We start from the raw sequence: 27,489 nt of genomic DNA, 5'->3' as shown, positions 1-27,489 counted from the left end.
GGCCTCTCACTGTTCTGGCCTCTCCCGTTGCGGAGCACAGGCTCCGGACGCGCAGGCTCAGCGGCCATGGCTCACGGGCCCAGCTGCTCCGTGGCATGTGGGATCTTCCCTGACCGGGGCACGAACCCATGTTCCCTGCATTGGCAGGCGGACTCTCAACCACTGCGCCACCAGGGAAGCCCCGACAGCAGATATTTTTAGCAGTCTCTTTTATTGAATTCTTTTAAAAACATTCAAGTTACTTTCATAGAAACAAAATCTCATTTTTTTGTACTGATAAAGTCACTGCCTTATATAATTTTTATTAAATCTCATAATTGTAACAACAGATGCAGTTGGCATGAATGTTTTGGGAATAAACATACCGGCTTGCTAAGGCTAAAACTTGTGGGAGCCAAGTGTGGGCTTCATTCTAGAGCTGTCTATCAGACTCAGCAGACAGACCACTGTGGACATCAGGCAGAATATTTACAGAAGTGGAGAGTCTTTGTTAATCGTCTGGCTAATTGATCAAGTAGATCTCGATTAAGAGAGTTTAATTGTAGTTAAAAACTGAAACTGAAATAAGCTTAGCTTGATTATATAAAAGAGCTCTTCTAGATTATTCTTTTATTGTTGGATTAGTTCATCTTGAAAATAAATTATATAATTATCTCTAGTGGAAACTTTCAATAAAATTAATTCCAAGAATGGAAATAAATGACTACTAGAGAATCGCTGCTTTTCTTAAAATAACATATATTATAAAAAATATATCTAATGAAAAAATTCTGGAGTTAGATAATAATGATGGTTGTGCAACATTGTGGAGGTACTTAATGCCCTTGAATCAAACACTTAAAAATGGTAAATTTTATGTTATGTATATTTTCCCACAATAAAACCAAAATAAAAATACATCTACACATAAAAACTAATATAAATAAACCTGTGGCAAATTATTAATGTGCAATATAGAAGAAAAGTCAGAATTCATGGAATTAGAGGACTTGTATTTATATAATACTAGTTCTACCATGAATGAGTTGGCAACATTTTGACAAATCTTTTACATTTTCTTTTTTTTTAAATTAATTAATTAATTAATTTTTGGCTGCATTGGGTCTTCGTTGCTGCGCACGGGCTTTCTCAAGTTGCGGCGAGCAGGGGCTACTCTTCGTTGTGGTGTGCGGGCTTCTCATTGCAGTGGCTTCTCTTGTTGCGAAGCGTGAGCTCTAGGCGCGCGGGCTTCAATTGTGGCACGCAGGCTCAGTAGTTGTGGCTCACAGGCTCTAGAGCGCAGGTCAGTAGTTGTGGCTCACAGGCTCTAGAGCGCAGGTCAGTAGTTGTGACTCACCGGCTTAGTTGCTCCGTGGCTTGTGGGATCTTCCTGGACCAGGGTTTGAACCCATGTCACCTGCATTGGCAGGCAGATTCTTAACCACTGCGCCACCAGGGAAGTCCCTTTTACCTTTCCTTAGCTGTAGTTTTCTTAAGTTTAATGTGAATTTACTTACTTCTCACAACTCTCAGGAGTTTTATGAGGAAGAAATGAGGTTATTTATGTAAAAATCTTTTATGAACTGTGTAAGTCAGTTTATAGGCTTCAGGTGGAATTTTTCATATTTTTGGTAATTCATTGAACTGACTGTTGGTATTGCATATAAGGTTTTGGCTTGAGGCATTTGCTATTGAGGTTTTAAAAATATTTAAATTGCGTATTTAAAATGTTTTATTTTTTTGTGAAAATGCAGCTGTTTATTCCCCAGGGTTTAATTAATTGAGAATGGAAAAGTTTAGCTTATGTTTGTAGAGTTACACTTCTTATTGGCATTATTAAATGTTCAGGTTTTTTATTATTGATGTCTTTTCTTAACAGGTTCCCTTCATAACTTCTGAAGGGAAAACCTTGCCAGCTGAGGTAGATACTGGATAACTTAGTTTTTCCTTTCTTATTTGAAATCAGTGTGTTAAAAAGCAATTATCAAAAAAAAAAAAAAAAGGTTTATGCAGTGGAACAGGAAATGGTAGACTGGGCAAATATAATGATGTCATAAATCAGATCTAAGTAATAGAAAATTATTTATTTTGGACATTGATTAAAGTGCATTTCTGGTTGCTCACCTTCAGTGGACTAAGAGATATTTTTTTCCTCTGAGTAAGAAAACAGTGAATTGGAGGAACTCAGTTAATTTCAGAGATTTTTTTTTGTAAAAATGAGATAGGATGTCGGAAGATGGTCAATAGAAAGCTCACTTTAGAAGGAAGCTCTTTTTATAAGGTAAAGAGGAAAAATAATCAGAATTTAATTAGCTGAAATCTTTATTGAATGTTCCATTTGGGGCATAACAAAGAACTCTGTACCGAGGATACAGTGTATAATATTAAAAAGATGTGGTCTTAATCTTTAGAATTCACTGTTTTAAACATCTTCCATCACTTACTTAACCTGTGTTCAGTTTCAAGTGATTCTTTTTTCCCTTAGTTAGTTGTAACATTTCTGCAGTTTGCTCCAGAATTACTTTAGATAGATGTGTGGCCCATTGACATATTTTAAAATTTTAGATTTGCGTGCCTTTAGGCCGCATACTCAGTCTGTTATTTGCCATAGCCTCTGCCATTTCTATGGTCTCTGCCTTACCACACTTATTTCACTTATGTGAAACACCTGGCCTTTGGAGACATCTGTCACTCTTGCTAAACCTTTACCTAACAGGCACAAGGCAAGGATAAAAAGGAAAAGGATAATTCCTGTCTGTTCAACCCATGCCTGCAAAGTTCTTACCTTTTCCTGTCATGCCTAGTGAGTGGGGATTCCCACAAGGCTTGCATGAGCATGTCTGAAACCAAGTGATCTTTAAATTATCCCTATGCTTGGTGTCATCTCCTGGTTTTAGTTATAGCTTTCTAATGCTCCAAGTGGTGCTAAGTCTGTTTGTCATTTGCCATAATATACTGTGAATAACGGACTATGCTAAATTTCCCTTAAGCCACAGTCTAGTGGAGAGTAAAGACTTCTAGTTTTATCTAGTTATTTCTCATACTTTTTGAAATGATATTTTTGGAAATGATACATTCGTTGGGGACCTCTTTTGGGGGAGGGGCCTATTACTAATACAGTAGTATTTCCAATTATATTTAAATGAATGTCTTCAATATGTAATGGTTAAGGTGTTTACGTGGTAATAGAACTTAAAAGTAAATCCTATAAATCATTACTAATTTGAAATGAAAAACTCTGAACCATCCAGTTAACACTGTTTAAAATTGCCCTGACCACATTCTCTGTCTTCCTTACTCTGATTTATTTTTCTTCATCAGACTTTTCACCGCTTAAATTGTGTATTTGTGTCTTTATTTGTTGTCTGTCTCTTCCTACTATGTAAGCATGTGAGCAGGGACTTGTTTCTGATTCCTGTTCTATTTCACTGCTTACAACATTGTCGGATACATAATGAGAAACTTACTAAATATTTGGTCTAGGAGTGCATGAAACCCTTCTCATCCACCTGTAGTATGTTCTCTTCTGGGTGCTGCCCTCTCCATTCTACTGTCAGCATCCTTTGGCTTAGTACATATAAAACACGGATCCTGATGTTGTAACTCTCCCTACTCGAAGCCCCCCATTGTCCTCAGAATGACATCAGTCCTTAAGTATATCTCACTTAATCTTCTCACTTTAATACAATTTGTTGTCTATCTGCCTGTTGTTTTGTATGTTTGTTTTTTTAATTAAACCTTTGAGCTCCTTGAGGAAAAGCACTTTGTTGTTTTCATTGACTTAACCCCTACTCCTTACATGGTATCGGAAGGTGCTCAAGAAATGTTTGTGGAATGAAGGAGTAACATTTTACATGGGGAAGCAAAGGCAAGTCCGGAGGTGATACGACACACGCCGATGAGTATGCAGCTAGTGAGCAGCAGGGTTGGACTGACTCCCTCAGGCCAGTGCTCTACCACTAATAGGAGTAGATTTTGATTTTTAACAAAAAGTATTTTTGTTTCTTCACTTACAGATATTGAAGATGTTAAGAAGTACAAACCTGGTTACTTAGAAGCTACGCTTAATTGGTTTAGATTTTATAAGATACCAGAGGGAAAACCAGAAAACCAGTTTGCTTTTAATGGAGAATTCAAGAACAAGGTGAAGTTCATAATCTTTATTTTAAAATGTGCCTGTGATACCTGTACAATATTTCTTTCACTTTGGGGGATTTCATATGTGAACATTTGTATATAGTATGATAACAAAAAGTGCTTTTTACTGACTTTCATATTTAAGGACATTATTTTATCATTTTTATTTTTAAAAAAGTTTTAGGAGATCTAAGTAAATCAGTAAGGCTGATAAATACCTATATGAATCTGTTTATCTGTCAATAAATCCTTCGTCTCAGAAAATGAAGGATTTCCATGATCAGTCTAAGTCTGCAAATTGTATATGAAGAAAAGCCTTCCATTTACTTACTCCAGAGAAGGGAAAGTTACTTACCATTAATGCAGATCCAGAGGGGCTTCCCTCCTAAGTGTTCATCCTACCATGGCTGAATTAAGCTGCTTAACAATTAAGACAGCACTTGAATTATCTTACTGTCAGAGGATTTTTCTATTAGAAAACCACAAAGTTACCAGAAAGTGGCTCTAATATGACACATATGGAGGAAATAGACCAAAGAGTTAAAGTCAAAAACATGGACTATGTCTTTTAAACTTACTGCCACTATATAAACTTCACATTATAAACCAACCTTTAAGTGGTACTAATAAATAAAGTATGTTTTGCAGGTAAAGTAAGCCATGGTCGTGAAAACTTTAAAATTATAATAAGTATTTTGTTATACAAGAGTTTATTGCTGAACCCAGTATTTTTTAAAGGTTCATTAAAAGAACACTTAAGATCTTGAGGGCTTTGTCTAGGATTTTTAAATATAAATATAAAACTATTATTTTAGACTGTAATCTCTCACAAGGAAAATTAGGAACATTTGGGGGGAAAAATATAAAGAATTTTCTGCTTTGGAAAAATAAAGCGAGTTTTCCTTAGATGGTATCACTAGATCTATATCTATTGTTGATTTTGCATTTTTAGACACTATATGAATTCATACTAAGAAAAAAAATTAGAAGACGTTGAGGTTTACTACCTTCAGACAGTGGATAATCTAAAACGACTATGCAGTTGGACTACTTACATCTTTGATGAGGTGAAATTAATAGGTATATGCTTATTTACAAGCAAGATATTGATAGTAGGCTAACCACTTTACATTCAACATTTTATTTATTCTTTCAACAACTCTATGATTTAAATCAGGGGTTGGCAAACTTTTTTGTGTAAAGGACCAGAAAGTAAATATTACAGACTTTGTAGGCCATATGGTCTCTGTCACAACTACTCAACTCTTCCATTGTAGCACTAACGCAGTCAGAGGCCATGCACAGATGAATGGGCATGACTGTGCTCAATAAAAACTTTATTTACAAAAACACATGGTGAGCTGGATTTGGCCCACAGGCCCAAGTTTGCCAACCCTTGATTTAGATGATCTTCATTACATTGCATATTACAGATGAAGAAATTAATACAATGAGATGAAGTAATCTGCATAAAGTCACACAGCTGGTAAATAAGGATGTGAGAATTTATACTCGGGTTTGCCTGACTACAGAGCTCATGTTCTTAATAATTAACTGTCATACTATGACTAGTTCCATGTTAGTATAATGATGTGATTTCTGTGTCTGTTTTTCGTTTTTAACTAGGCTTTTGCTCTTGAAGTTATTAAATCTACTCATGAATGTTGGAAAGCATTGCTTATGGAGAAGTGTGCTGGAGGGGCTATAAATTGGTAAGGACTTGTCTTTTCTATGTAGAGTTATTTTATTTTATTACTGACTGGTACTAAAGAGCCATATGATACTGCTCAGATCTGATTTTTTTTTTAAGAGAATTGAAATGTTTTTTCATTTAAAAAATGTTTACAGAGCACCTATTTGAAAGGCATTACCAAGTGCTGGGCACTATGAAATTAGGAATTGACATGACCCCTTTTCCCAAGGAATTTATAATTTAGTGTGGTATACTGTCAAGTAAAGAGGCATTTCATTGTAATGCACTGTGAATATATGCAAAGGTGGATTTTCAGCGACTTTTCAACATGCAGACATATGATTAATTTATGTAATAAGTACCACATCATTTCTTGGTAAGAACAGTTAAAAGCCTTCTTATCCAACATGATCTGGGTCACCAGCTAACTGATTAAGGGGAATCAAACAATAGTAACATATATAACTCAAGCGTTTTATTTTACTTTAAAACATTTAAATGTACATTCATTTATCAATCTGTGGATATAGGGCTAAGACCTTTTCTGTATCGATTACATATAGATTATATATAGCCTAACTTAATATATAATGGAAAGTAAAGATCAAATCCTGTAATCTTTAAACTCCTTACACTTAAAAACCCTTATAAATTTTTAGGGTTCTTTTTCTCTAACCTTTTACAGTTGTCTTACCACACCTAATTTGATACCAAGTTTTTATAGTGATTCACCTTGATGGAGGCTTTTTAGAGCCTCGATAGTGTGTACAGCCTCAGTGGTTTTAGAGCCTACTTGGTGTTCATAGAAACAGTTCTCTTTCCATACTCCCTTCATTGATGGGCGTAATTACAGCTTTAATTATGAAATTGTAATACCAAAGACCACTGACATAAAAAAAAGTTTGGAAACAAAAACAACTGACTCTTGGTAAGCCTAACTAGGAAGCAAAAGTACACAGTCTTTCTGGAGAGCAGAGTCCTACCCATCTTCATTGTCCTCTTTGAATCAGGAGAAAGTGGGAAGCCATTTACTCTTCAGCAAATACTGATTGAGGGTCTACTGCCAAGTACTGTGCTGATGGGAGGGTTGCTGCCGTGAATACAACAAATAGAGTCCCTGTCCTTCTGGGGCATAAAGTCTGGGCATCAAGAGAGACATTAAAGAAATCATTAGAATAAAGTAATTATGGAGTAAAGAATTAGGCAGTCTCAAGGAATATTTTATCCAAGTCATCAGAGGCTCATCTTGGAAATGCTTGGGCATTATAGCTTCTGATTCTGTTTCTCCTGAGTCTAGAGTAACACTGTGGACTCCATCTTCTCCTCCCATTTTTCTTACCTCTTATGTATTGATAGAATACTCTTTTTTTTCAGCATAGTCTTAAAATTTAGGTAATTGTTTCTAACATAAATAGCACAACTTACTAACAAGAAAACTGGGTGTAATGAAATGTCATCTAGCCCTCACTATCCTAGTAACTAATAGACTGAATTCTTCTTTATGGTCAGATATTCTAAGTCAGATATTAATGTGATGGGCTTCTCTAAAAAGAGGGGCCTCTGATTGTCCAAAGAGGTATTTGCTTGCTGTTTGCTTTCCTCTCCTTCCTAATGGTACTTTCAGAAACGCTTTTGTCGTCTTTAACGGGACTTGTATGGTTCCCAGGTTTCCTGAGCTGCACAGCTAGAGAGCATCTCTGGTTAGATTTTCTATAGCTTGATAGCATTCCTTCTGTGCTGATTCCAATTATCTTTACTGTGAAGGTAGCTTTATTTCTATGCTCTGTGGAGTCATTTTGCTGTAGCCTCCTAGGTAATGATAAGGATTACATTAGCAATAAGAATTGACATTTATTGAACTCTAGTAGTTTTCAGGTTCTAAGAGTTTTATATGTATTATCTAATTAATATTCACCAGAACCCTATAAGATGTGTATCATTATTATATCCATTTTACATATGAGGAAATTGAGGCCACGTAGAGATTGTGACCTATCGAAGGCCTCACTGAGTGATGGATTTAAGCCAGACTTCAAACCTACTCTCGCAACAGCTTTACTCTTCCTCTGTGTTTTCAAAGAATACAACAAAATTAATTTTTTTAGCTTGAAATTTTTTAGGATATAGGTTTCTGGTTATAAATTTTACACATCTAGATAATTTCAAGTCAAAATATTCAGAATCTTAACTCATTTTTGTCCATATTTTCTTTATTTTTTGTCACTACTTGATTTGTAAAATATATTTATATTAATAAAATTTTTCTTTCCTTTGTCTTTACCTAATGAATTGCTTGTCTCTCTCAGTTCCTTACAGTGTACTCTGTTATTGATTACCAAACCATCCCCCCTTCCTTTTTAACCTGTTCTCCCCACGCAAATCAGTTTAGGTCTGAACTGAAGACATTATCACAGCAGTTCTCTCAAACAACATATAGTACAGCACAATTACCCAGGGAAACCATTAGAAAATTCAAATGTGTTGTCCTTTTCTTTAAACCTGGCGAATTAGGATCTCTGAGGAGTAGGGTCTAAGCATCTGTATGTTTTAAAAGCTCCCTGGCTTCTGATGAGCTTCTCTGCTTAGAACCATTAAATCCAAACTTCTCTTAGAAGAACAAACAGGGCCTTCCAGGATTTGGCACTTGCTACCCGTCCAGCCTCATTTTCTGTCACTTCTTGCCTCTTTTTTCATGTTCCAACAACTTAGAACCACTTGTCACTCCTCACAAACACCATGTTCTTATTGACCTCTGGGCCATACTCATTTTGTTTCCCTTTGCCATGATTTTCTTCTCACTTCTTGAAATGGCTGACTTACTTATCTTTTAAGACTTGGTTTTGACTTTGCTTTCTCTAGGAAACTTTCCCTCATCCTAGCCTTGTGCTTGCTAAGGTGCCATTACACTCTATTCCTTGCCCCCCTGTGTAGTCCTATCACTGCATTTATTAATTAACTGCTTGTTTTCTGAGTTTGTCTTCTCCTCTAGAGTATAAGTTCCTCAAAAGTAGACGAATAGGGCTTCCCTGGTGGTGCAGTGGTTGAGAGTCTGCCTGCCGATGCAGGGGACATGGGTTCGTGCCCCGGTCCGGGAAGATCCCACATGCCGCGGAGCGGCTGGGCCCGTGAGCCATGGCCGCTGAGCCTGCGTGTCCGGAGCCTGTGCTCGCAACGGGAGAGGCCACAACAGTCAGAGGCCAGTGTACTGCAAAAAAAAAAAAAAAAAAAAAAAGTAGATGAATAAAGATGTTGTATTCATCTTTATATTCCTTATCCTTGACATGTAGTAGTCACTCAATAAATACTTGTTGGAGTAATTGCTGAATAATATTTTAAAGCCAACAAATAGATGTTTCTTTTTAAATAAATTTATTTATTTATTTATTTTTTGACTGCCTTGGGTCTTTGTTGCCGCGCGCGGGCTTTCTCTAGTTGTGACAAGTGGGGGCTACTCTTTGTTGCAGTGCGCGGGCTTCTCATTGCAGTGGCTTCTCTTGTTGTGGAGCACGGGCTCTAGGCGCACAGGTTTCAGTAGTTGTGGCACACGGGCTCAGTAGTTGTGGTGCACAGGCTTAGTTGCTCCGCGGTACGTGGGATCTTCCTGGACCAGGGCTCGAACCCATGTCCCCTTCATTGGCAGGCGGATTCTTAACCCCTACTGTGCCACCTGGCAAGTCCCTAGATGTTGTTTTTTAAATCCAGTAGTGACTCTACTGTTTCCAGGAGCCCTGCATTTATTAAATTATTTAATTGATAATCCTCTTTATCACAGTAAGTTTTGTCATTGTTATTTTTATTCCTTTTCCCCACTGCTTAATGTTTACTCTGGAAGCTACGTATTTTTTTTAGCAGGGATAATTTTATTATTTCTGTTTTTACCAAAAACAACTTTAAATTCTTTGTAGGAGAAATACAGTTTTTTGCCATTTGGGTTTACTCTTCAACTCCTCTCACCCTTTCTTCATCATGGTTTATTTCAAATATATATATATTTTTTCATATATATATTCTTCCAAATTGTTTATGTCTTGAAGTTGTTTCTTTTACCTTTCTAGAGGAAGGTGTATCTGATCCATATATGGATAGCTCCAGTTCTTTTAGCTTTGTATAGATTTACTTCAAAGTCAGTTTTCTTTGACAAACTCTGGAGGTTATGGACCCAAATCATCATTCTTATCTCTTTAAATTTTCTCTCTCCTTTTTTCTTGAGTACTTTGCTTTAGAATGAAAAGCCTTGAGCAGTCTGAATCCTGAGCACTGTCTTTGAGGATTCTCATGAGTGTGGGCCTTTGTCTCATTTGAAATTGTCTTGAAGAAAATAATCTTCTCTTTACTAAAATTTCATATTGCTGGCCCTGTAAATTTCATCTTTTAGGTATATGTTTATTATTTGCAGGTAATTTTCTATTTCTGTTTTTTCTTTTTTTTTTTTTTTTTTTGCGGTACGCGGGCCTCTCACTGTTGTGGCCTCTCCCATTGCGGAGCACAGACTCCAGACGCACAGGCTCAGTGGCCATGGCTCACGGGCTCAGCCGCTCCGCGGCATGTGGGATCTTCCCGGACCGGGGCACAAACCCCTGTCCCCTGCATCGGCAGGTGGACTCTCAGCCACTGCGCCACCAGGGAAGCCCCTGTTTCTTTTTATTTAATCACTTATTTTGCCCTTTATATAGCTATTAATATATCTTTATTATTTGTAAATGAAATTTGGTTTGTTGTGCATAGAAATTTTGGTATTGTTGATCTTTTGTTCTAATGTCGTATCTGCTTATTTTGATCATCAAGATTGTGTGTAGGGTACACAATGTTTATAAATTTAGAACAAAATATTTAATATCTTATTATAAAAAGGAAAGCAGCACATTCTTCCCAGTCAGTATTTTTAATCTCATTTATAGTAGGCACCATCATCTTTAAGTGGCTATACTGCTTCTCCTTTTGTATGCTATAGTCATAGTTTGAAAGCTAGAAAGAACCCTAAATATTACAATGTTCATGGGGGCTCCATGGTTCAACATTGTATCCCCAGCATCTAGAAATGTCCCTAACACATGGCATAAGAATAATTTTTTGAATCAATAAATAATATGAGTCAGTGTTAACTATTTTTGTATAAGGGACAATTCAGATAAAATTAAAATGTTTCTTGATAACATGCCTTTTATTACACATTCAATCATTCAAAGTAAAAATCACTTCCTTAAATCCCGAGGAAAGTATATTGCAACCCAGATTGCATTCTTTATTAACTAAAAGAATATTAGTGAGGAGGATGGCACTGTTTGTAGAAATAAAATGCTATAAAAAAAGGGGGGGCTATTGGAGAAATAGTAACAAGGGGTTTTGTAATCTCTCCTCTTTTATATTTTATGTATCATTCAAGAATCTCCTAAGTCCATTTGTATATACCTTTCATTTAATTCTTGAAACAACCATACTAATAATTTGTCCAAGGTGAAAAATGGTAGAGCTTGCTGGCTTCCTAGATTCTAGCTGGTTACTTGTCAAGATATTTTATTGGGGATATTTCAAAAGTTACTCAGTTTTTGAAATTTACAGTGCTGGCTTTAATATTTTCTTTTCTAATATTTCTGTTGATGGTTTTGCTTTGTTGTGGAAATAGAGGATTACTTTAGAGATAGTTTATTAGATTTAACAGGTAAAAATAGAGAACACCCCCTTAAATCTAAATTTCAGATTTTAATGTAAATGTCTCATGGCATGTACTTATACTAAAAAAATAGTTTGCTTGGGACATACTTATACTAAAAAATAATTTGCTGTTTATCTGAAGTTCAAATTTAATTGGGTGTTCTATGTTTTGTCTGACAACCCTATTTACAGGACTCCCTGTTCTCTCATTACCATTTTCCTAGAATTCCCAAGGAATGTTTCACTTCGGTGTAGTTTTAACGTTAAAAACATTGTGTGTAGCAGGGGCCCCCAACCCCCAGGCCACGGACCAGTACCTGTCCGTGGCCAGTTAGGAACTGGGCCGCACAGCAGGAGGTGAGTGGTGGGCGAGTGAGCGAAGCTTCATCTGTATTTACAGCCGCTCCCCATCGCTCGCATTACTGTCTGATCTCCGCCTCCTGTCAGCATTATGGTGAGTTGTATAATTATTTCATTATATATTACAAAGTAATAATAATAGAAATAAAGTGCACAATAAATGTAATGTGCTTGAATCATCCCCAAACCATCCACCCCCACCCCCCAACTCCAGTCCATGGAAAGATTGTCTTCCACAAAACTGGTCCCTGGTGCCAAACAAGGTTGGGGACCGCTGGTGTATAGCATATTTAGTATTATACACCATGTTTTCTTCAGAAGAGTAGCACTTAAGACTTTTCAGTATCTGTTTTTTTGCCTTGTTCCTTTTAAATTTAGTTTTGACTTTCTTTAGAGAAACATCTAACTTATAAAGCCTTACCTTTTTCAGTTTTTAGCTTACTTAAACGTGGGGTATGAAGAAGAGAGTATAACATAGTTTAGTCTTAAAGATGATAATGCCACCTTTCATCAAACATCATCACTTATGCCAAGAATGAAAACAAATTCCACATTTTGAGTCTGGATAGAGAGCAAAATGACCACTTTCATAATTGCTGTGCACCCAGTGTCTGATTACGGGCAGATGTAGCTGAAAAGATAAATAAATAACTACAGATCTTTTTATCATATATATCCCAGCATATTTCACAAAGCCATTGCCAAAATAAATTTGATAATGTACGTCCCTTAGATCCACTTGGAGAGCACACATGCGTGTGTGTGGGTGTGTGTGTGCATGTGTGTGTTTCATCTATTAATTATCTCCTTTAGGGATCTGCTAATCAATTATTTCTTCAATTCTGAAAAATTAATTTGGCTTTAATGCCCTTCTCTACTACCTTTTTCTATATCCATTTTAATCTGATTTCTTTGATGAAATTTTTAAAAATCAGACTTAATACATTTGAGGGGAATGATGCATTTGCTTTCATCTAGGAGGTAAGAAATACGTGGTGGGCAGCACGTTTGTGGAGATAGCATGCTAGTCCCCACTGTGTGGGAAGACTTTGGACTTTATAGAGCCTTTACTGGTCATGGGAGGAGCTGCTGTCTATGCCTTGCTAAACTTCCTTACTTGTACAAAAACTGAGCTTTCATGTTCCTGTGGTTTCCTCTCACCACTGTTAGCTTAGTGTTCCATACCTGTCTGAGAAAGAGATTCTACAGCATCTATCAGCAGCCAATTACAGTGTTTATCACCTCACTTAGAGGAAAATTCTTCCTCGTGGTCGTCGTTCTATGGGTCAAATTTGTTTTTTCTTTTCTTCAGTAAAGGTGAAGAGTAGTGGAATAGCCTTTTATGTACCAGGAGATTATTTAAATTTGTATACTATCATTTGATTTTTTTTTTTTTAATTCTGGAGGGTGCAATGCTATGGAGCACTTTATATTTATAACTTTGCCTGAAAGAATGTACAAGACCCCAGCTGTCCTAATTTATATCCATCCAGGTCCTTTTTCAGGGTATCTTAATCACATTTCTGCAGTGCTCTAGCATTCTGCATTAGAAGGTCTCTTGTCTCCTTTTGAGTGAGTGAGTGAGAGACAGAGAGAGAGTGTGTGTGTGTATGTGTTATTATCCACTGAGATCCAAAGACTCAGCAACTATTGGCTGGGATCATACACTCAGATGTAAAGCATTTGAGAGCTGGTTTTCTTTTTGGTAATTGCTCCTTTTTTATCCTGTTTAATAATAATATTCTCTTTTCCTCTCCAGCACAAATGTGCAGGTATGTGATAGCCCTTTCCATTGCTCTCAAGAGGAAGCAAGATCATTAGTTGAATCGGTAAGGAACAAATGTCCAAGGCATCCTTTATTCTTATAAATGTCATGGGGAAGTCTAGCAGAAATTCTGAAAAATCTAGCAGTGAAATGTATCAGGACTTTTGGGGAGCATAAAATTTAAAAATAACATTAAAATTATTTTTTCATGCAGGGAATTTAGATTAAAAACCTTAAAACCTTTTAGTTGTATTTGTTTTCTAAAGTACATTAACCACTTAACTTGATTTCATATGATACTATTTTTCACCAGTTTATTGTTGTGTGAATGCATTTGCCCTCCTCTGTACTGACCTGTTCCCATGAGTTATCCACAGTCCAGTGTCTAAATTTTGACTGGCTGCTGGCACAGGTGCATTTCGGCTCAAAAAAAATGAAATAAATACATCTCTTTTCCTTTTTTTTTTTTTTTCCATTTAGTTTGGTTACCTCACAAGCTTTCCTTCTCTTAACTAAGAAGATACCCTCGGATTTTTACATGTCTTAGTGATAATACTGCCTGGAGGCAACTGAATTTATTAGCAAAGTAATGCTTGATTTGGAAACCACTAAATAAGGAAATTCAAATTCAGATAATCGAGTAATGTTGCTGTGTAAAGTGTGTTCAGGAGTGATCTTAGGCTAGAAATCCCATTTATAAATTGAGGGGTTTGGGGTATTTTTTCTCTTAATTATCAGATAGAAACTAGTGAATTTAGATCTTAAGGAACAACAAAAATGTTTGCTTACAATTTTTTTCCATTAATTAATCAGTTATTTAATTATTGCCTGCTACGTGTGGTTAGAATCTAGGTGCTGGGGATGCAGTATTAAAAGACACAAAAACCTCTTTCCTCGTATAGCTAACATTCTAGTTGGGGTGATGGATAATAAATACACAAGTGAAATATATAGTGTTTGTGAATGCGATAAATGCTATGATGAAAAATGAATGAGGGAAGAGGGGATAAAGTGCCAGGAGTGGGATGGGAGTTGTAGTGATTGAAAAGTAGTAGGGAACAGCCCCACTGAGGGGAGAACGGACCTGAGTCAAGATTTGTAGAAGGTAAGGGACTGAGCCAAGTGACTATGTAAAGGAAGAGAATTCCATGCTGCAGCCCAAAGGCCATGAGGCAAGTGGGTACATGACATGTTCAAGAAATAACCGAGGAGCCACAGTGGCTGGTGGAGTAGAAAGAGTCTAAGGGAGAAAGGAGGAGATGAGATCAGAAATGCATGGATCTGGGGGTGAAAATGGAGGCAAATTATTATGAAAGACACTGTAAAATACCCTTAGAGACTATTTTAAGGATTTCATTTCTTATTCTGAATAAGAAGGAACCATTGAGGGAGATATGATCTGACTTAGATTTTTTAACAAGATCATTCTGGCTGCGTTGGTGAGAACGGGCTAGGGAAGCAAGGGAAGATACAGGGGAGCCATGACAGTAATGCAGGCTACAATATCGGTGTATTTTCTTCAAGTTTTCAGTTTTATATCTGTGTCATTACATTCTGAACTTAGTTCTCATCAATATTTATTATTAATTCTTTAAGAAAAAAATTAAGGAAAACAAATTAAAAACTTTATTAAAAACTTTATTCACATAGTCTCCCACTAATCTCAGATTAAGACTATTTCATTCATTTTAGTTTGGGTTTTATAAATGATAGATATAATAGATACTTGTCTTAAAATTAGCTGTAAGAATAAAGTTTCAATATTACATCTTTTTTAAAAAGTTTTTTCCTAGCATATTAGTAGGAAAAGTCCTCTTGGAAAAAAATAATAACTGGAGAACATGGATATGATCTGGATAGTTTGATTTGGGAAACAAGATTAGAATTCAGAAACATTAACATCCAGCTTTAATTACATGGTTTGGTAGCTTTGCTGTGTTTCATAATAATGAAGAAGGTGCTATACTGATTTTTCACTGAGGAAACTATGGTAGAAAATCAAAATGCAGAGAAAGCAGTCCCTCGTCATCAGCTCTAGTGGAACTTACTATATATGGGATTTCACCATTAAAAATTTGTAAATCAAAGAATTGCTCTATTAGCAGCCTCATTAGTGATTCAGAAGCTCAGATTAGGTAACGATTTCTCCTGAAAATTTTATCAACTTGTAATAATGAAATTCTTTGTAGTCAGAGCATTTTGACTTGGCATTTTATCTCTTCACAACCACATTGAGATGTCTGAATCAGCATTACTTAGGTATATATTCCCAGATCTCTCTATTTTGCTATATATTGAATGTTGCACTGACTTCAAAGTACTGTCAGCTTTTGTTTGTCCTTTGCTTGCTCAGAATAACTTAGGACATTAAAGTCATCTATCAAACTTGATCATATTCAGACCACATCAATCCTGGGCCTGTATGGAAACAAATTATAACCCCAAGGTTTATTAGTGGACTTAGAATAAGTGAACTCATTCTAACAAGTTAATCAACTTAGGTAATATTATCTTAAGACAGATGTGTAGATGTTAAATGAGTCTGGGGACTTCCCTGGTGGTCCAGTGGTTAAGACTTTGCCTTCCAGTGCAGTGGGTGTGGGTTCGATCCCTGATCGGGGAGCTAAGATCCCACATGCCTCGTGGCCAAAAAAACCAAAAAAGTAAATAAAACAGAAGCAATATTGTATCAAATTCAATAGACTTTAAAAATGGTCCACATCAAAAAAATCTTTAAAAAATAAAAAAATAGATAAATAAATGAGCCCGAAGTTATGCTTAAAACAGGGCCAGATAGTAATACAAGTTTTCACTTTCTAGATGTATATTCACAGAATATTCAGAATGATCGTTAATTAGGTGAGATTTTAGGATCAAGTAATTGGTTTTGGTGAACATATACTTTTAAAGTATACACAGAAAAGAAATGGACTAAACTCTTGAGGGATTAGGAGAACTGTTGCAGGAAGCATATACTGGTGAACATATATTGATCAAAATACAATTAAGTGTAGTAGCATTGAGGCCTCCCCCCAAAATCATTAAGTGGTCACCCAACAATATGTACAGATCAATTAGGAAAAATAGTGTCACCATAACCAAGAAAAATAAAATAAAAGCCAACACCCTGATGACTATTATTTGGATGCATTTTAGAAACAAAAGAGAAAATATCTACAGAAGTAATTTATCAGACGTAGGTTAGAGATCTTAAGAAGGATAGCTGATCTGAGGAGGATAAGGAGAACTGAAATGGTCAGAAAGGTTATTGGATTTTGTTTATAAATACAGATGTTTGAATTATATACAACCATGAAAGGCATGGCTGTGTCAAAAACAAGGTTTGCTACTTAGATATGAACACACTAGGGATCCACAGAGGCAGTTGGTTACTCTGGGCTACAGTGTGTGGCCACCAGCAACAGGAGTAACTCTCAGTGGTAGTTCAACCACAGGACCACCCAATTACATTTTTTTGGATAGTGTGTCTTTTTTATAGCCAAAAAGGTAGGAATCTTTCCCAGTTTTTGAAGACTGTATGACCAGAAGTTGGAGCTTTATTTCAGGGAACAAGGTTCAGAGCCTTTATAGGGAACAAGGAATGTATGTTTGTGTATGTGTGTGCACACATGAGTGTGCGTGTGTGCACACACATGTAGTTTTCCTTTCAGATCTAATATCAGTTGATATTTAGTGACAATTGATTCTGGGATTTAAGATGCTAGTTTTAGGATCCTTTACTGTATATAAAGTGTTATTTGGAAAATATATTGAGAAGATGGGAGCAAAATTTACAAGCTTTATCAATATTATAATTAGAGAATACATTGTTTTTTCTAGTACATGTGGACACTTCCAAAAATTGAGTATATGTTAGGCCACAAAGAGTTGGAAAAAAAATACCAAAGAGTTGAAGTAATGCAGACCACTTTCTTTGTCAACAGTATAACAAGGTTGCTAATCAGCTATAAAAATATTAAAAGAAAAAAAACCCAAATCTGTGTTGTTTGGAAACTAAAAATACATCTCAAGTCATGCCTCAAAAAAATGAATTATGAAAAATTATAAAATATTTTAAATTGAATGACAACTAAATCACTCTATGTCAAAACTTGCATGATGCAGCAAAAATAATTTTTGAGAGAAATTAACTGTACAGCAGAAATGAAGAAAGAAAATTGAGAGGCTGAACATTCAACTCAACAAGGACTCTGTTTTTTTCTATCTTTTTACATTATAAGAGAGAAAATTATAAAGAGTAGAGCAAATATTTAATGAAATGGAAAACAAGGAGATAATGAAAAGGATCAATTAAAATAAAAGCTGGGTTTTCTTCTTTTAAGGCTAATAATATAGACAAACTTATTACAGGAAAGACAGTGAAATAGAGAAGCCATAAATAAAAATATCAAAAATTAAAATTAAGACATTATTACAGACACAGGAGATATATAAGTAATCAGAAAGGAATACTCGGGACTTCCCTGGTAGTCCAGTGGTTAAGACTCCATGCTTCCACTACAGGGGGGACAGGGGGCATGGGTTCGATCCCTTTTCAGGAACTAAGATCCCACGTGCCACACGGTGTGGCCAAAAAAAAAAGAAAGAAAGAAAGGAACATTCTAAATTGCTTTTGGCAATACCTTTCTAAACATAGATGAATTGACAATTTTTTTAAAATATAAATTACAATGTCAAATCAAGAATAAACAGAAAACCCAAATAGACTTATCAACAGTTTAAAGGAATACTTATTATGAAAATGACAATTTATCCCATATTAATTAATGAAGTCAATCTGTTTTTAATCAGAATTTCAATAGGGTTTTCACTGAACTTGGTAAGATAATCCTAAAATGTATATGGAATATTAAAGGGCCAGGAATAACCTAGAAAAGACTGACAAATTTAAAGATTTTTTTCAAGCTGTAAACAATTAAAGATACCACAAAATAAGTCAAAAGATAAGCCATTGATTGGGAGAAGGTACTTGCATATAAGTGACAAAAGGATTAACAACTTATTCAAATCAACAAGAAAAAAATAACCAGTAGGAAAAAAAATGGGCAAAAGTATGAATGGGCAACTAACAAGAGAGAATATTTAAATGACCAGTAAATATGTGAAAATCTGCTGTATTTCCCCAGTGATATATGAAATCAAATTAAGACATAGTGCAATTTCATAGTTATCAGATAGGCAAACGTTTACAAGTGTTTTTAAGCAAGTGGAGAAGGGAAACCACTCGTACTTGTTGATATGCTTTATAGGAGTATAAATTAGTACAGCTACCTTGAAGAGCAATTACGTGATTTCTAGTATAGTTGAAGATGCTTATAACCCACTACTCTGAAGTTACCTTTCTAGATGTACATTCTACAGAGACACTAATACATATGTTTTTATGATCAGACATGGGAAAGTTGGAAACTGGACAAATGTCTGTCAATAGAAAACTGGGTAAATAAACTGTAGTATATTTGTACAGTGGAATACGATACCACAGGTAAAATATGTGAATTAGAACTATATGACTCTGCATGGATAAAACCTGAAAGTGCAGTATTGGGTGAAAAAAGCATTTGCAGCAGGATATAGTATGCATTGTTGAAGTAAATTTTAAAACACCCAAAGCAGCACCATATATTTTTAATGAATACAAACAGATACATTGCTCACATTTTAGAAACATAAATAAGAACAATAAACACCAGTTTCAGCATAGTGGTTAGGAGAAGTTACTTCTGAGAGGGAATAAAAATAAATAAGGTCTTTATTTTTGATGAGTTGGGAGAAAAAGAGACTTCACTTGTAACTTTTCTGAAATAACAATGTTAACTCTAAAAAAATCTAGAGAGTAGATATTTGTTATAATGGTCTCTTCATTTTCTGTGTGTTTGAAGTATTGATATTTCATAATTAAGAGAATTTGTATGCCCAGAAAAACAACACAGAAAATTAATGAAACCAAAAATTGACTCTTTGAGACCAGCAAAACTGATAAACCCTTTAGCCAGAATGTTCAGGAAAGAAAAGAGAGAAGACAAGTCTTTAATGTCAGGAATGAGACAAGTGGCATCACTACTGATTTAGGAGCTATTAGGAGAACAATAGAGAAATATTGTGAAAAAACTGTATACCAGTTAATTTCACAAGCTGGATGAAATGGGCAGATTCCTTGAAATACATAAACTACCAAAACTCACTGAAGAAGAAATAGGCATAAACAACTTAAATTTGCACTTAAAAACCTTTCTGTAAATACAACTCTACAACTCTAGACCTCGGATCCCACTGCTTTTATTAAGCATTGTACTGAAGCTTCTAGCCGTGCAGGAAGGCGTTAAAAAGAAGGAAAAGGCATCCAGGTTATAAAGGAAGATGGCATGAATGTCTATATTAAATATTCCGTAAAATCTAAAGATACTAGAATAAGTGATTTTAGCAAGGTTGCAAGATATAAACTCAATATACAATTAGCAATTGTATTTTTATATATTAGGAACAAAAATTAATGAAAAATAAATACATTATTTATAATTGCTTCAAAAATATGAAACACTTAGGAATAAATCTGGAAAAAAAAAAAGTGAAGAACCTGTACCCTGAAAACTGTAAAACATTGCCCATAGATATCAGAGAACTAAATAAATGGGAAGATGTATCATGTTCGTGGGTTGGAAGACAATATTGTTATGATGTCAATTCTCAAATTGATCTATAGATTTAATGCAGTATCAATCAGATTGTAATACACTTTTTTGTAGAAATTAACAAACTCATGTATGTGAATGCTAAGGACCTAGATTAGACTCAACAACTGTGTAAAGAACAAAGTTAGAATACCAGCTTTGTTCTTTACAGACGTTTTATACAGCTACAGTAATCAAAATAGTATAGTAATGGTATAAAACTAGAGAAAGATCAGTTAAAACAAATCCAGAAATAGAGCTACATATATGTGGACAACTGATTTTCCAAGTAATAAGTTTTCAACAAATAGCGCCTGAACAGTTGGTTATTCCATACGGAGGCAGTTAACATCAGTATATACTGTGGCCACCTCTTTCATCCCTAAACTTTACCAGCAATCTCATAAACGCATGTTGGCGTTTACATAACCAGGCGAAGGACTTTAGGTGAATCCATCATCAAAAGTGTCTGATGTGAGTCTGAGGCATTGTTATCGCTTAAAAGCAATAGCACTTAAAAAAATTCACACCAAAGCCATATTAACATCTTTTTAGAGGCCCACAACAAAGAAAATCAATAAAGCAGCTAGTTTAGAAGTGCACACTTTGGGGTTCTGTGCTCTAATGGGTAACTACCAACTAATGAATATTTTTAAATAGTTTCAAATATGAAAAGTAATGACCAGAAGAATAATGTTACAGCTCATTATAGTTGTTGGATAGGACTTTTAACAGCATGCTTCTCAGATCGTTTCCTTTGGGCATGTACTTCATCTCTGCTTAAAGCTATTGATGACATCAAGAATAGTTTCCTTGCACATCTCAGAACAAGATGACAATCCTTGGCTTCTGGTTTTTTAAATCAAGCCGACTCAAAACTAAGTTCTGAAATCACTCTGTCTGGGATGCCGTCTTATTACCAGGGTTGCTTGGACCCCTTGGACTGCCTAGGCAAGAGACCCTTCCCTCTGTGGGCACTCACTTTACATCTCCATCAAAGAGGACTGTGTTTCCCTTTAGAGTGGAACCTTTCTGTGGATGTGATTTTTCTAATGAGGTCATGCTACAATATTTATGCCATACAGATTTGTTTTATTTGTGACTCTGAAAATGAACATCTTTGTGGCAGTTTACTATTAAAAAATTTAAATAATGTATTTTCTTGGTAAATCAGGATCTGATTCTAGTATATCTCCCTCTTCCTTTCCCTTTCTTTCCTCTTAAAAGCTTCACTGCATTACCACTCAAAGATGAACAAAGGAGATGAAAGTAAAATAATTTTTTTCAGCTACTAGCCAATTGTATACATTCTTGAAAGGAAGAGGAAGTAGATTAAACTAACATAAACCTAAAATACTCTTACAGGGACTTCCCTGGTGGTCCAGTGGTTAAGACTTCACACTCCCAGAGCAGGGGGCTGGGGTTCAATCCCTGGTCGGGGAACTAGATCCCGCGTGCCACAGCGAAGACCCGGTGCAGCCAAATAAATAAACAAAATATGTTAAAAAAAAAAAAAAAAATTCTTACATTTTGTTTATGGATAACTAAGAATTGGTCACATTTTGTTGATTTATAAAGCAGAAATCAGAAAAGAAATGTGAAAATAAAATGAATATAGATGAGGGAGATTGAGGTACAAACTTTGTTACAAAATAGATGAATCATGGGGATGAAGTGTACAGCAAGGGGAATGTAGTCAATAATACTGTAAAATCTTTGTATGGTGACAGATGGTAACTAGATTAATCATGGTGATTATTTTGTAATGCATAGAAATACCGAATCACTATATTGTGCACCAGGAACTAACCTAGTGTGGTAGGTCATTTATACTGCAACAAACAAACACACTCAGAAAAAGAGATCAGATTTGCTGTTACCAGAGCGGTGGGTGGGGGGAGGAAGAATCGAATGAAGGCAGTCAAAAGGTGCAAACTCCCAGTCATAAGATAAGTAACTACTAGAGATACGCGGTAGAGTAGGATAAATAGCATTCATGCCACTGTATGTTACATGTGAGAGTTGTTAAGAGAGTAAAGCCTGAGTGCTCATCACAAGGAAAAATGTGTTTTCTGTTTCTTTAATTTTGTGTCTATATGAGATGATGGCTGTTCACTAAACATATTGAGGTCATCATTTCATGATGTAAGTTAAATCATTATGCTGTACATCCTAAACTTACACAGTGCTGTATGTCAATTAAATCTCAGTAAAACTGGAAGAAGAAGAAAAATGAATATAGAGTAACTGCCTTATGAACCATGGAAACATAATGTAGGGAGAGAATACCCAAGGTGATTTAATTCAACTAAAACCCTACTGCACCTGAATGAAAAATCAGGAACTTTTTTCTCTTTAATTTCGAATCCTTATAATAAAGTAAAAGAACATCAATCTTCATATCATGTAGTAAAGCAAGCTTTTATGTTGGTTGAGTGTGTCATGTTTGTTAATTAATTTGAACAAATGTAACCTGCAGGCGAAAATGCTTATAGGGACCTGGTGGGGTTATCTGAAGGAGTACAAAGCAGTTGTTTAATAGTTCATATTCATTTAAAATACAGTTTATACATGAGTAGGGACAGAAAAGAGTAAGCCTTCTTTGGTTGATAAAAGAGGAATACTTTGGTAATAAGAACACTAAATTTGTTTGAAAGAAATTAAAGATATGAATATTCATGAGAAGTATTTTTGGAGTGGGAGAGAGGAAAGGAGATAGCATTTTTAGAATGAGAGTATAAAGTAATACAATTTCCTGGAGAATTTATCTTAGATGAGTAGAGGGTGCCCACATTCATCCCCTACTGAGAAATTAGGAGAAGTAAGTAACTGAAAATCCTTCTGTTTCTTACAAGGAAAATGTAATGATGGTGACTTCTGAGAGTGAGGGTTGGGATTAGGTCACTTTAAAATGCTGCTCTGTGCATTTCTTTGTTCTTCCATTTTCTGTAAGCAAGTGTAATGTTTAAGAATCAGGAAGTCATTGACAGTAGGTGACGAGTTAAATAGCTGATGTGTATCATGAACCCATTGTTGTTTTCAAATTTAAATGTTGGTCTCTTTTGACATATGTTAATATGGAAAAGTGTAAAAAACAAAAAAAAACTTCCGGACTTTCATAGTTATTTTATCTCTGTTAGATTTACCTGTGATGTTTGTTTTCTTTTATATGAGGCTTTGTACAGTCTGAATATATTCTGCCAACCAAGAAATATATTTTAGGAATAAAGAAATAAAGCATTCTGGGAATTATTTTTAAAATAAAATGTAATGATAAATGTTTTAGCTAGAGTAGTTTGTCCATTTCTTTTCTGTAATGCTTTTTAGGTTAATGAGAAGCTGCTCGATTATTCTATTTCATATATCACACATTTTCTTCCCCTGAAATGTCTGACAGCTCCAGCAAGAAGCAGCTGCTAATTTTAAGCAGGAAATCTAAACAGCTACCTTTCCAACAAACTCTGTAATAGGCGTCCTGCACAATTTAAAGAGCATAAGAATTTCAAAGAATAAGCAAGTTATTCTGTTTTATAGTCTATTTAGAAAAACAGAGCCATCAAATCCCAAAGGCCTAATCTCAGTTTTTATGTTGTAGTGTTACTTTCACACCCAGAATGATTTAAGTTCTGCCACCCTCAAAACCAACCATGGTTAAGCATTTTCTCTGTGCTAGGAAGCTGAATAGAATTTTCTTTCGGTTTTTTTTTTTTTTTTTGGAAGTACTTGGAAAAATCTCAAGGATGTTTTACATAAAATTTGTACAGAGGTCTTCTTTATTTACATTGTTATATCATCATTTTGTATGATAGAAAATAAAACAAAGCATATTTGATTAACCTTTTTCTCAAAGAGTAGAAGGAAAACTAACTTCAACCCATTTATGATTCAGGGGAATGTATTAGCCAGTGTTTTTTTCAGAGAAACAATCAATAGGAGATACATATGAAGAGATTGTTAAGGCTTGGTGATTCCAAAATCTGCAGAAGGGGATGGCCGGCTGGAGACCCAGGAAAGCCAGGGATTCAGATGAAGTCCAAAGGCAGTCTGCTGGAGAATTCCCTCATGCTTGGGGAGGCTGGTCTTTTTGTTCTGTTCAGGCCTTCGGCTGATTGAATGGGGCCCACTCACATTATGGAGGGCAATCTACTTTACCCAGAGTTCATCAGTTTAAAAGTTAATCTCAGCCAAAACCAGCCTCCAAGTTGGCACATTAACTATCATAGAGAATCTTTTAATATTGCTGAAATTTATATTTTCCTGCTGAGTTGTTCTTCAGGACTGTCCTTAGACCTAAGGAGGGCCCTGCTTTGGGTCCTTCCTTTTAGAGGGTCCTGCTTTGGCCCTCATCCAATCACGTCCCTCCTCACAGGGCAAGACCGAGGGACCAAAGTTGTGCATTCACCAGGAGCCCAAGCCCCCATTCTAGACCACCTTTTAGTTACTCAAGTCCCTGGAATTCCTTACCCAGATAGCTGCAAGCCTGTTTCCAGGGCCTACGTGGGCATCTCCCCCGAAGTGTACATTCGTGACTGTGTGGACTCCGCTCACCATTACTTCTACAGGGGCCTGTGGGTGGCTGTTAGGAGGCAGGGGATGCCTAGATGTGTGAGCTACCCTTGTGCAGGTGAGGCCCTCAACACAGAATGGAGCCTGGGGTAGCAGAAGCGGGGTGGGATGAAGGCCATGTGCCTCTTTTCCGTACTCTGCCATGTTCAGGCAGTCTCTAAGGTGTCCAGAATGCTAAATGAGAGCTTCCAAGCCAGTGCAAAGGTATATTTATCAAGATAGTAGGAGGCAACAGTTTTTATAGTCACTTTGTTAGCTTGATTTATAACCTTTAAATACTCAGGTGTATGATATATGGGTCTCCATTTGTACATTTGCCCCAGACCTCAAATATCAGAGGCAGATCTTTCCCACTAAGGCTGAGCAAATTCAGAGAATTAGAAGTTGATTATTAAATTTGAAATCTGAAAAGTGTGTTATAAAATCAGGGTGGTGGTTACACCTCAGGGAGAAGAGGTTATGATTGGGGAAGTGCCTGGCATGTTCCATTTCTCGACTTGGGTGTTGGTTACATAGATGCTTATTCTGGTTATCTTGGGCTTTGTGCATTCTCTGTGGAGAATGGATCTCTCTTTAAATGTCTTTTTAAACCTTTAAAAATGTATTATTCTTAATTAGGAAAAAATCTTATATCTCAGAAAAACTTTTCGATCTTGTCTACCACAGGTTATGTCTGTTCTAGGAATCTTGGCCCAGTCATCAAAAGAGAAAAATTAATTTAAACACTTTAGAAGACAGCTAAATACATTATATAATGTCTCTCTCTGTGTGTACCTACGTACATGTGTGTGCATGTATCTATGAATATGTGTTTTGGATTTTTGTTCTCAAGGCCTCAGCCAAAGAAGAAACTGAAAGAAAACCCCTCTCCTCTCTTCACATTCTCAGTAGTTCGCATGGGTTAATGACAGAAAATTTTTTCAAGAATGTTTTTTTTTCTTATTTGACTCTTAAGTCTGTGGTTTGTTTATCTGAAAGAACAGGCAATAACAATAAAAGGCAAAGAGGAGTATTCCCTCTGTTCTATAATTTCATGTTAAAAGAAAACCATTCTGGATATAGTTTCCACATCTAAACGTTCATTATAACAGAGACTCTATTCTTATCTTTCAGGTGTCATTTTCACTGAATAAAGGAAGTAATGAAGAAGGTATGGTATATGCTGGTTCCTGAGGAGCTAGATATGTAAATTTATTCATTTACAGTAGTGGAGACCCCAAAAAATACAATAGATTAATTTAAAAATTATATAAACTAAGTAAAGTACTTTTTTAGTCATTATAATTTTCAGATGAAATCAATTATTTCCTAATTTCAGAAAATAAGGAACATGTTTATTACTTTTAGGCTAGAAAGTAGTTTGATTGTGCAGTGATGGTTGGTGAAGTACTGAGGTTCCAGCTAGTTCTGATAAATTTTAAGCCTCCAAATGTCTGCATTTAGGAGACTTTATTAATTATCTATCATCATTTTAATGAATCACTCATTTTAACTAAAGACCTTAAAATCAAAATTTATAGTAGGATTAAAAACATTTTTTTAAAGTACCATTATTTGAAGCTGTTTTGAGAAACAAGTAAAAATGTTCTGTAGTAAAAATTTCAAAATACAAGCATGTGCATGTATCATTTGCCTTTTAAAATATTGCAAGGCTTTTTTGCCTTTTTGTTTTAATATGAAACTTTAGAAGAATATTCAACTTGCAAGTTTGGAGGAAAAATGAGAACTATTTACTATGAATCGAGTTGTAAGATGTTTAGAAAGGAGCAAATGTATAGACATGATTTCGTGGGAAAGCAAACTATATTCCTTATATGGGAAACTAACAGATTGTTTCTTTGCAATACTATCCCATTTTGGGTATTTGACAGACAGTCAGATTTTACAGTACAGGGTTTTCCTAGACCTTTCATGCCGTAGCTAGGACACTAGCTTCAGTACTATTCAATAAAGACTAAAGTGACCCAGTAAGATGTAGGAAATAAAGTGGGAAGGCTCTAGAATATAAGGCCTTAGCCAAATGAGAGAACTTAGGACGAGAGTTTAAAGGTGAGTGGCTTTAAATATAGAAATGTGTCATACTAAGTTCTGATTGTTTTTATCTGCCTATATCTTTCCGAAAGGTCTAAATTAAATTTGTCTTATCCTCCTTTCCTCCCCCCCTCCCTCTCCACCCCTTCCCTAACACCCTGCTTCCCCCATTTTTAAACACAGATCAAGTATGGCACTTCCTTGGCAAGTGATGAGAACATTTGAAGTTCTGCCATCAGGATTCCAGTCTCTAAAAACTCCAAGACTCCATCTCCCCCAAGTGCTAGAAACAAGCAGATCTATGAGAATTTGCTAACTTCCTTTTGAAACTTTTTTTTTTTTCAAACTTTTTGGGATATGCACAGTGTAAATAAACATTTAAATTTTTGAATTAGTCTCCTTTGGATATTTATTGATGTGAAAAGATGTTGTTGAATTTCATAGCAAAAATTTAGAAGCATTGAGTTTCACCAGTTCCAATTTGCATGCCTGAAGGAACCCAATGATTTTATTACCTTTTTTTTTTTTTTTTTTTGGTACGTGGGCCTCTCACTGTTGTGGCCTCTCCCGTTGCGGAGCACAGGCTCCGGACGCGCAGGCTCAGCGGCCATGGC

The 27,489-nt window shown here is 35.7% G+C and overlaps 1 protein-coding gene across 1 annotated transcript in view; it reads left to right on the top strand.

The window, feature by feature from the left end:
• PPA2 (pyrophosphatase (inorganic) 2) overlaps positions 1-27,266 on the top strand; it is an 83,224-nt gene extending 55,958 nt beyond the window's left edge. Inside the window, exons 8-12 of the mRNA XM_029235165.1 lie at positions 3,996-4,123; positions 5,743-5,828; positions 13,581-13,650; positions 25,958-25,994; positions 27,059-27,266. Coding sequence (XP_029090998.1) covers positions 3,996-4,123; positions 5,743-5,828; positions 13,581-13,650; positions 25,958-25,994; positions 27,059-27,087 — 350 coding nt within the window. The 3' untranslated portion in view covers positions 27,088-27,266. The remainder of the gene's footprint in view (positions 1-3,995; positions 4,124-5,742; positions 5,829-13,580; positions 13,651-25,957; positions 25,995-27,058) is intronic.
• Positions 27,267-27,489: the final 223 nt, after the last annotated feature.

This window comes from Monodon monoceros, unplaced genomic scaffold (assembly GCF_005190385.1).
Source record: "Monodon monoceros isolate NGI ecotype Baffin Bay Population unplaced genomic scaffold, NGI_Narwhal_1 Super_Scaffold_20, whole genome shotgun sequence".
Taxonomy (NCBI): domain Eukaryota; kingdom Metazoa; phylum Chordata; class Mammalia; order Artiodactyla; family Monodontidae; genus Monodon; species Monodon monoceros.
This window is presented reverse-complemented; position numbering and strand designations above follow the sequence as displayed.